Source organism: Bicyclus anynana, chromosome 3 (assembly GCF_947172395.1).
Source record: "Bicyclus anynana chromosome 3, ilBicAnyn1.1, whole genome shotgun sequence".
Lineage (NCBI taxonomy): Eukaryota > Metazoa > Arthropoda > Insecta > Lepidoptera > Nymphalidae > Bicyclus > Bicyclus anynana.
Window position 1 is genome coordinate 17,947,086 of NC_069085.1, and position 12,029 is coordinate 17,959,114.

The following is a 12,029-nucleotide window of genomic DNA, read 5'->3' on the forward strand; positions in this document are numbered from 1 at the left end:
CCATAATCAGCTCAATATTGAGCACGAATCTCCTCTAAGAATGAGTGGGGTTAGACCTTAATCCACCACACTGGCCCAATGCGGATTGGCAGACTTCACACACGCAGAAATTTAAGAAAATTCTCAGGTATCCAGTTTTCTTCACAATGTTTTTCCTTCACCGTTTGAGTCATGTGATATTTAATTTCTTAAAATGATCATCATCATTATCAACCCATATTCAGCTCACTACTGAGCTCGAGTTTTCTCTCAGAGAGGGGTTAGGCCAATAGTCCACCACGCTGGCCCAATGCGGATTGGCAGACTTCACACACGTAAAGAATTAAGAAATTTCTCGCGTATACAGGGTTCTTCACGATGTTTTCCTTCACCGTTTGAGAAGTGATATTTAATTTTTTAAAATGCTTAAAAAATTAACATACTTAACTGAAAAGTTGCGTGCCTCGGACCAGATACGAACCTACGCTCTCCGAATCGAAAGCAGAGGTCGTATCCACTGGGCTATCACGTCTCTTACACACCCTTTGTCACAGTGTGAATAGTATGAATTTTCCCATTAACGAGATTACATTACTTAAATGAACATTCGGACAAGACAACCGCAGACCCCTGTCAGCTGGCGTATTCACTATTTTGGTCTTTATTATCAAAGTATTAAAATAAACATCAAATCTATTGATACAATGTAATTTACCTACTGTGTGATATCCACCAGTAAGTACCGGATGACATTGTATACTTAGTAGTAACTTTTAGTAATAAGGCTATTGTTTAATTTTTTTAGGCAATAGTATTGCGTAATTTTCTTAAAATAAAGATTATTTTTTTTTTTTTTATTTTTACATGGAATCTCAATTTCGTTTATGTTAGCATACGTCAAAGATAGTGAATAAGCCTGCAGGTCAATCGGTAGATAGTTGGTAGACAATAAATAAAGCAATGCAGCGAAACGGTTAAGTGCTGATGTACTAAATACTTTAGCTCATTGTCAGTACTAAAGAATGACTCGCGGCCGTCGTGTGGTTTACTTTTTTCACAATGCATCCCATCTCGCATTGTCGTAATTATAATTAGCGCCAGTTAGTTGCTAAAGACGAGAGCGGCGTGTTGCAACTGCGTATTGAGTTGCACTTACCGATGATTGGGCAACAGAAGTGGAGTGCAGAATGCTTTTAAATAGAGTAGGTACAATTACTAAAAAATGAATATTTTTCTATAATCCTGATTTCTAATGAATCCTTGGGATAACAGATGCATCTATGTATTACACGACACTGAGCAACAGATACTCTTGGAGTCTGTGGTGGAAGTCCTGGGTTTGATTTCTGACTCGATGAAAGTTGAAACAATTACTAATATCAAAGCCTCAATTTAAATAAACTCCGCGATTAGAGGGGTCGATCAAGCTATTAGTTTAGTTAGAGGGGAAATAGAAAAAGTAGAAAAAAAGGCTTATTTTTTTGAAAAAGCAGCATAAATAAAAATAAAAGCAAATCAACTTAATATTAGAGTGTATCATTATTAGGCAATAATTGTACTCCCATAGGAACTGAAACTACGCGGGTGAAACAATGGGCCACATTAAGAGTGTGCAATATGTAATTTGGTCCAGGCCTGGCTGATGGCTGGCGTCAGCCGTGGCTAGTTACCACCCTATCGACAAAGTTGTACCGCCAAGCGATTTAGCGTTCCGGTGCGATGTCGTGTAGAAACCGAAAGGGGTGTGGATTTTCATCCTCCTCCTAACAAGTTAGCCCGCTTCCATCTTAGATTTCATCATCACTTACCATCAGGTGAGATTGTAGTCAAGGGCTAACTTGTAATGAATAAGAAAAATTGTATTTGCTACTAATAAACTTTCTATTTTATTTAAAAATATAATAATAATAAAGGTAATTCGGTCAACAACCTTAGAAAAATTAGATGTCCAATTAATGAAGTAATATAATATATTATTTATATGCTAATAATTCGAAAGCAATGTTTTGCTGTTAAAATCATACATAATATATGCAAATTGATATAATTCCTTATACCTATGCAAAATAAAAGCGTTTTATAGGCTTTCAAATTAATATGTTATGAAATACCTACTCAGATTATAAGTTTCCTACCTCGGTGGTCTTGTGGTAAGCCATGTGGTTCAGATCTCCAGTTCGTCGTCGAATCTTCGAGTCCTGGGTCGAAAAGATTTTTCTTTCTAAGAAATTTTCAAAAAAAAAATCTCGGACTGGAGTTTAGAAATCTGGACACACTATTTACTCAATATTTCGTTGGAAATATTATAAAACATACTCTTAATACTAAAGAAAAAGGGTCTGGAACCTTGAAAGCGACCACAATTTCTTAACACCATACATTTACATAGCTCAGTGCGTCACGACGCTGAAGTGGCAATGGGTAGGTTATTCTTCGAATAACCGATGGACGTTGGGGTCCCAAGATGCTGGAATGGCGACCCCGCACCGGAAAGCGCAGTATTGGTCAATCCCCCACTAGGTGGACCGAAGACATCATGCGGGTTACAGGGAATCGCTGGTTGCTGGCGGCTCGAGACCATTGTGTTTGGAAGTCCATGCCAGAGGCCTATGTCCAGCAGTGGACGGCCATCGGCTGATAATGATGATGATACTATTAGCATACATACCTTCTTACTTAATAAAGCATGAGATGACAAAACTTTTAGAATTTTACAAAACTAAATACATTACAATAAACTTATTGTGTGCATTTAAAAAATTTATCAAATACTGCAATCAGTAGGATAGAAAACATTACATAATAGTACAAGTAGTAATTTTCTACTACATTATTTACTTTACTGCCGCGCAAGTAGGTCAAAAAAGCGCCGTGAAGGCCGCGAAGACTTCCTTGTGAAAAGCCCACATAATAGACTAGGTACCCGCGCACAACGCTTACGCATCGGTTGAATAACGGCGGAGCTATCCGTTACTTATTGTGAGATAATCTCGCAGATACGCTCTATTACTTGTGCGGTTTGCTAACACTGACATAAGATATGGGGTTTTGTATATATTAAACATAATGCCACAAAGTTTCCTTTTTCACAACCTTTGACTAAGCAGGCATAGAAAATTATTTATAATCGTGTCCAAGATTAGGTTAGTAAGGTATCATCATCATCAGTTATCAGGTTTACAGGCTTAATAGGCAACTGCGGGACTAGGTCTTCTTCCATAAAGGAGGCTTTTTGGATAGTTAGACCGCCACACTCCGATGTTTATCGTGTATAGATAATTAGAGGGTGATAATTTTTAACTTATAAATGATCAGATGTAATCAAATCATCGTCAATAACAGAGAAACATTTCATATGATATGCTAGTGTCACAGGCATAAGTACTCAGATCGAATCAATAATGTTGCATGGCTGCAGATATAATGCATTTGATTTCCCAAAGGAGCGCTTTTAGCGTAGTAACATTAAAAATTAGTTTGTAGCTTACCCAGATCTAGATAACGCAAATATAATGCATTTTGATCTAAAATAAGCTTGACATACTTAACATACTACTTTTGTCATCACCAGTTATTCACACCACGCTTCTTATGCCACACACGGCAAACGCTTTTACAAACACGACAAAAACGACGACCTCTCTGGCGCAGTTGGTATGGTTTGGCGATTTCCAACACGGGCCAGTTTAGGATGTTTTAAAATTTCTAATTTGGTTCAGTTTTGGTCTGGTGGTAGTCATTAGGCCGTGGCTAGTTACCACCCTCCGTCAAAGACGTTCCAGTACGATGTCGCATAGAAACCGTGGGAGCTACAGATAGAATAAACTTGTCTGTCTGCCTCTTTAAAATAAGTCCGCTTCTATCTTAGACATCATCACAAAATTAACATTAGATGTGATAGCAGTCAAGGGCTAACTTGACAAAAAAAAAGAAAGAAAAAACAAAGTCAATTGCATTTGAAAGAATTTTAATACCCATTAAGTACATTTAATCAAAACAATACCAATTTACACTTTACATTGTATAATTTAATTAATGATAGGTACATTCGATATAACAACCCTTTGTCTAGATCTACTTAGTTGTAACTACTTAATGGAAAATAAATACACACTACTTAACTAAACATTACTGAACGAATACTTTTGTATAGTAAAAGTTGATGGACCAAGCAAATATATATCATCTCCTATAAACCTTGAAACACTTACCACGTCCAACGAATTTCCGTTTTCGCTCATTTACCAGTAACTCTATTACAATTATTATAGAAGTACATGTTAATTAACAGCGATCTTATAAGTGGCAATGCAGTCTAAGATGGGAATGCTGTTCTCGTGAGCTTCGTCTCAGTCTGAGGGTGTTGGAAACATTGTAGGGTTAGTTTAACGTTTACGAGCTTAGCTGTTTATAGCTAGCACCGCCCACAAATAATTCCAAACCTAAATAATTGCATAATTAATAAGTTCTAATACGAGTATTGAGCAGCAAGCCACGCACAAACTTGTCACGCTGAAACGGTATGCCGTGACCCTAATAAGTTTTAATTTAATCAATGATAATGATCGATAGAAACGTTTAAGTATCTCCCCTTAAGTCACTTAAGGAAAAATGAATTATTTAAGACATAATCCTGACCAATTTCTAAGCCTTGGCAGTAGGTATGATTAGATTGATTCCCTATCAATCTTATAAAATGTGGTAAAATAATCTAATGTGGTAAATAGCCACAATCCGGAGTTTAAGCCGAGTTTAAGGCATACACTGCAAGGCACAGAAAGAACTGAGACAATTTATAAAATAAAGACCCTTCACCCTACCATCAAACAAGACAGGGGCTAATTTAAGATCATACAAAGCAACAGCTTAGAACACTGGGCTAAAACGGTCGAAAGAAGTAAGAAGTAAGTAAGATAGGTATTAAAATATACATTGTCAGTCTCGAGTGTGGAGTAGCCAAGGGGATCCATTATCTCCAAAATTATTTTTATTCGTTATATCACACTTAGTTTATTTCAGCTGATTTAAAAAAAGTGTTTTGTATTCGACCCGTTCAGGTAAGGCGAATATTGAATTAAATAATATACATGAAGAGGTACATTTATTTCTAAAAAAATAATGTAACTAGGCCTACGGTTTAAAGCTCTCGTAATTAATAGGCCCGTCTTAAGTAAGTCGTAAATTTGTTTCCTCCTTATAAGAGTCTTGTTGCGAAATATATGTTCATCAAAATAACTTACTTTGCATGTATCTAACTTTGGCGTTAACATCTTTTTAACCTCAAAATACAGGTTTCCAATCTCTCAATCGTGAATATGATACCGGTATCTGGATTAACATTGATTTAGTTCCAAATACCAATTACCTTAACATTCGTTTGTATAGCGATGTAATAATCATAACAAATGTTATTTAAAAATGAACATGTAAAACCGATTTAATACAAGGTAAAGTTACTCCAAGTCCAGACTAGGAGATTGCAAACATTTGCAATACCCTGAAACTATACGTGGCTAATAGAAGAAACAAACACGAGCAAAATGAAGAAACGAGAAGTTTCTTCACACACGACCCTACGCAAAAGGTTAGGAAATAAATCGTGTCCTTTCACAAAATCCCGTCATCTAGCGCCATAGTTAAATTTAAAATACAATGAACTCTATTTCTATTAAAATAAGAGCTAGAAAAGTAAGTAGGTGTGCACGTACATTTCAAGCCATAGCCGATTGAAAGTACCCTGTCCAGTTTCAGTAATGTTTAGTACACGTTTAAGGTCCGTTTTCACTATCGTTTCATATTAGACAAGTGTCATATAAGTCTAGTGATTTACAACTAAAATACGTTAATGATATGATAATTATGATACGATATTTATCAAGCGAGCAAAGTTAGTTTGCAATAATTGATTATTAATCAAATTGCTATCCTACTTACTGTACTTCGCGCTAACGCTCTCGACGCACAAAGTAAAATTTAAAATAGATGATCTTGTATTATTACCAATAATACAAGATCATCAACCTTAAATGTGTTAAGACATTAATTATACTCATGTCCTTAGTTATGTAGGTAAAATATCAAATAAATAAAGTATATTATTTGCTAGGAATATTAGCGTAGCAAAAAGTACAATGGGCACTATGAAGTCTCTGAGCACAAAAGAATTAGTATTACATAATCACATGATCATAGAAAACTTGATTGACAATCGCAAATACCCTATACATATTTATTGAAAAAATATATAACTATGCAATACTTATAATTAAAAAAAAGTTAATCAATAAGTCCTAAATCTTCGAGACTTCGAGATTGCGATCGCATTTGTCGATATGTATTAGTGAAAACGGACACTAACAAAAGTATTAATAATAAATTACATTTCACAGTTTGGCTTCGCCTACATACAGTCTACTACGCTCAGAATATTTACACGTCTAAGGAATTATAGACACCTATATAATAAACACTACGCAAGGCTTACTTGGTACGTAAATACTTTAGATTTGGCAATTTTATGAAAGCGTAAAAAGCTAAAACTGTAACTTTGGTGCAAAAAGAAACGATTTTTACATTCAAAATTGATGGTAATGATCCATTGTACTCTTAGATATGCAATAAACAAACTATGGGTGTCATGAAAAAGGGACGTTGGAACCGATGAGTAGGTGGGCTGAGTGAGATCACTCCCCATCATAGGTGCAATGATGTCCTCGTACGAATCCGCGTGGGTGGGGGGTCGTCTTTATTACACGATTGTTGCTAGACTAAATTCCTGTGGCAGGATAACACAGGGGTTCTCCGTTACCATTTTACAGTTCAGATTCGATTAATCGAGATACCTGTATGTATGAAGAAAAGCATTTTTTAGACACTCGTACAAATGATTAAGGATGTCACATTATGAGACAATTCATCATTATTATTTTATTTTAATAACCCCGTATGAAATGGATTCGCGAGACCTGGTCTCCGGACAATTGATTTATAATACTAATGATATCACTCAATTACTTCAAACGAATATATTAAATTAAAATAAATTCCTAGCGAGAAAACTATCGATCAGAGAAGTAATTATAACTGGAAATGTATTATTAAGTCTTTATATTTTGAGATACAGCTGTTCTTAACATTTGATCGTTTGATATCAAAGTTCTTAACAAGCGAGATTTCCTACTTAAAACAAACTATGCTTATTTATTAATGATATCAATTCTGATGGCGTAAACCTCGTAACACTTCAGTAAACCATGAAGTTTGAATTAATTAAAAGTTAAATCTTTGTAGTTACGTCAATTTGTCATATTACACCAAATTATGCAATTTGACGTCACTGTCGCAGGTTCGAGGAACTAGACTCCTATTATATCGAGGAACTAGAAAAGCCTCCATCTTACTGTATCTAGGAATTTATGCATCAGAATTGTTACCTATTTCTTAACGATATTAATTAGTACGGACTTACGAAACTTTGGCAACCGAGATTAGAATTAGTATTAATCGCGCCTATATTAAGATATTTAGCTAACATTTATCAAATCTACACTTTGAGAATCTTAAAACTACAGTTTAGTAATCTGGTTTAGTATTGTCTATCTAATAACCTACGATTAAAAAACCTACACAATCACATCTCCTAAACGTTCATTATTATGAATGTTACGGGCAAAGTTCACAGGGTGTACGAATGTCCAGGTATTTACACCAATAGCACCTATTCCATTCGTTTTAAGTATTCTAATTGGGAGGTATTTGGTGGCTTAACTGCGGGAAAAACCAACTAAATACAAATCCTATGAGTAGTTTGATACAAGCACTTAAACAGAATAATATTGTGGTCTGTAGTTTCGGCTATTTTTGTGAGCAAATTAACTGTTTATGTCAATTATTCAAATAATTAACAGTGACAATTCTGTTTTGTTGGATTTACATCCGTTCTCTCAAAGCGTAAAACATTAATGTCATGGCAATATTTTTTTATGTAGGATTAGAAATTATACGATCTTTCGAATTGCAAGGTTGTTTTAAGGGACTGAATTGAATTACTGTAAACACCTACAGTAATTATTAGCTCATATTTAAAGCAAATAGTTGTAATAGTAGACTTAACCACCCAGAAAACTTCGCCAGTAAGAGTTACAAGTCGAAAATCTATGAGATTACAACTAGAATGAGTGTAAACATCATAAAGCTACACGTCAACCGTCTTTTAAATCAGTGGACGTTGAACTTATTTGTAGAAGATATTTGCAGTTTATCAAAAGGAGAAAATAATGTAATTAGTTAGACTGCTTAGCGTTGAGTTTCATGATGAATATAACCTAAATTGAGATTTTTGTTACTAATTAATTCACGAAAACATTATGTAACAACTTACCGAACTCGCCTGAACTAAATTAAGAAGCGAGTGATCAAAAGATTTATTCAAAGTCATGAAAGTCAAATAAGAGTGTTTTATTAATGTAACTATGAAAACAAATCTACGAATGTGTGATACGCGGCTACAGGCAGCATTGTTTCATCCAGTTAATAACCTATATGTCAAGGAATCGCTTAAGTAAATTGTCAATTTTAAGCACTTTCCATCACTTATGCACTTATACTTGATCAAATGTCACTGATTAAAACGACTGCAAAAAAACGTAGATACGTGAAATTTCTATTACTTTCAATGATTCGAACTGATAAATAATTTTGATATGATATATGACGTATACAATATGTTGTACTATAATTCAGTCGATGTTACCTTATATATACAATATACATATATAATATATAATAAATATAATTCATTAATGATAATATTAAGATAGATATGGGTGTGTGCTTTCTAATAATCGCGATAAACTCGTAATCCGTCCATTTTGAACTTTTCATTGTTAGCGCATCGAAATTTTACTGAACATTTTGAAGAATAAAAAACATCAGCTATTTTTAAGGAAAGAGATCGAAGTCCATGTCAAGAGGAAAGAAATTCTTTTCTGAACTATGAAATATATCAGGCCACCAATACTAATAAAACAGAAAAGCTAAAAATATTTACTATTAGTTTACCAATGACCAGTTTGAGTCGTCTATTCAAATATCTTCGTATCAACGTCTAGATAGACTTATCAACCAACAAAACAACAGTAAAAGAAAAGCACGTCAAAAACATGAATTACTTCGATTTAGGATTTGGTGTAATCCATCAAATACATTCACGTCGAAGTTACTTGTAAGTGTCGTAATCAGGAAATATTTTTTAAGAAAGTTCACCGACCACGCCCGCATGACAAATATTTAAATTCCTCTGACCTGACCTTTATAAACCTTTTGCCAAAGATGTTCAGCGCTTATCTTTCTCTTAACCTCCCCACTGAGTTACCAATACAACGTCCTATACGAGTAAGCCTAGAGTGCTGAGTGCTGATAGTAATCTGCCCACGTCGATCTCCGTGTCTAATCTAAAAATTACTTAATACTTAATCAAAATTTAAACGCCCAAAGTAACCTTTGAGTATCGATAGGTATATTGATTTGTTCGATGTCGTCACTTAGTAATTTCATTATATTTGATAGACCTGATAAACACACTTATATCTTATATTTACTAACGAAATACACGTTACCATATTTAGAACGAAATAATAACGTGGCAAATGACTAAGCTCAGTCCCATATTTTATTATATCTCAGATGAATATGGATATTACGTAACGATTACATGATAAAACAAGACAAATCGTATGTAGTGCTTAACTTGAATAACCATTAGACCGTTATAAAAGGACTAAAGAAATAATAAAATGGTATTGGTCTAGATGCAGAATTTGGCACATATAATTTTAAACCAAGATTTCCTCCGTTCACAAAACGAATAGCACTTAGCGGTAATACCAATGAAATTAGTCTTTACAAGTATAACCACAATTTAGGTCGGTAGTTTCAAAACTGGTCTGCTGTGTTACGCAATGTCTAGGGTTACTAAAACTCCTCATGTAAATTATTACTTAGCAGATAACATTCGCGACATCTCGAAAAAAAGTAACGATAGAAAAAATACCGGATATATTGGCAATTTAGCAAGAAATATTCCATATGACTTGAGTGTTGCGAGTGAGTAAATTCAAGATTGCAACAACTAGCACAGAACTGATGGCCTATCTAATAGCGCGTAGAACAATATATCAGATCATATCACCAGGAAGGTAGAACATAACAGAACGTTGCATTGCTCAATCTCCAAATGCTCACATCACTTCAAAGTAGGTACATTCCAAATCTATTTTGGAGTAGATATATAGTGTAACATGCATCTTAACAATAAGTATGTAACATCAAGTTCGTACGATTTGGAAATTCTCTTACAAATAGAAACACACGACACTACATTATGATCTGATTTCAATCCAAGTAATTTAACTACATTAACTTTTTGTTTAGAACTAACATTTCAATCAGATGTGCTATTACATTATCGTTGTCTTGCACATAACATTTCAAGCCAACTTACAGTTACTAATTCGCAAGAGATTTAGATTAAATTTTTAAAGTTTCTCTACGTAGATGGTGTTATGAAGACATGATACATATGCGTTTTATTGGTCCTGCGCTGTTTCAAAACCGAGCGCCGTTCGCCAATTCGCAAAAGAATTAATTATGTATGCAAGCCATTTTTAGAAAGATACAGAATATAAAAAAAATAACTGCAAAATTGTCCTCGTTCAATCTATCAAACAGAGGCGAAATTCTGGTCAAATTGTCGACCAGTTAGGTATATTAGTAAAAATTCAATTAGAATAAAATTTTGTTGAAGCTCCATTCTATTAATTGCGAAAACGTGATCAACGAAAACTTATGCCACAACTATTCAAGGTTCTCAACCAATCAAAAGTAATTAATGAGTAGTTTTATTAAAACGACTAACTAAGAAATTCTGACCAGGATTTCGCAAGTATTAAAATTAACCTTAAAGTCATGGAAGATCTGAGGTTGACCAAACTAAAACGAAAGACTAAGGAAGGTCACCAGAACCGATTCTAACTCAGCTGTCCTTAGGTCACGCTCGGCCTAGCATGGCGGCGACGTCTCCCGCGGACTGGGAGTGCAGCAAGGCAGTCCTCGTGGGCCTCGGGGGAGGAAGACGAGGTAGCGCGAGCATTGCCGATGGCGTCGAACCAAGTGCACATCCAATTACGAACTCGTGACGTGTCGCCTCCGTGGGTGTGATGCGTCGTTTTGGGTCCCATCTGAAAAGAAGTTCGCTTTTTAATATATGTTTTAGCGCTTAAGTGCATTTCCTTCTTATGCAACAAGTTAGTCCTTTACTGCGATCACACTTTAATGTGACGTTATGATGCCTTTTAAGCAGACTAACTTGGAAGTCGGGTATACCGCATGACGCAAGACCTGAGCTAATGTCGAAAATATAAAGTCTTAAATATAAAATCTGTAGAAAACCAAACCAGTGGTGGTTTACAGTGGCTAAGTAGGCTGGAGCCTAGGGCGGCAGATTTAAGGGGGCGGCAAATTTGACCCAAAAAACTTTTTCTTCTATAGAAATAAAGAAAATGTAAAGATAATTTCAATATTTCAGTCCTGGACGTCCTATATTAAAATATTAAAACTTGAAATTTTATTGAAACGATATAAGGCAATAGGCTACTTGCCTCTTTTGTAAACAAAACTTTAAACTGAATTATGGAAGTATTCTAAGCTATATTTTATTTTGTCCCGTCAATAATAACCAGTAAAAAAAATAATATAAATCAAAAATATCTACGAAAATTTTTTGCCGCCGAAACACAACACATTAGCAAGTGACGTCATTAATAGAGATAACAGCGTGATTGGCGTTTGCAGTGATGTGATATATCACGTCACCGCAAGTGCCTATCACAAGCCGATGCCTTGTAGCGAATGACGTTACAGTTTATGATTGGTGTTTGCGATGATGTGATAAAAATACAATTTTTTTTTATAAAAATATTACAATTACGAGATTATTTTCATAAATAAAAATGTGATTAGAGTTTGTAGCCATCTAAACTGCCTGTTTTCAA

General features: G+C 34.8%; 1 protein-coding gene across 2 annotated transcripts in view; it reads right to left on the reverse strand.

The window, feature by feature from the left end:
• Positions 1–6,280: 6,280 nt before the first annotated feature.
• Positions 6,281–12,029, reverse strand: part of LOC112047942 (dual specificity tyrosine-phosphorylation-regulated kinase 2-like) — a 55,485-nt gene continuing 49,736 nt past the window's right edge. For both annotated transcript variants that reach the window (XM_024085262.2, XM_024085261.2), the window contains exon 9: positions 6,281–11,216. In XM_024085262.2, coding sequence (XP_023941030.1) covers positions 11,027–11,216 — 190 coding nt within the window. In that variant the 3' untranslated portion in view covers positions 6,281–11,026. The remainder of the gene's footprint in view (positions 11,217–12,029) is intronic.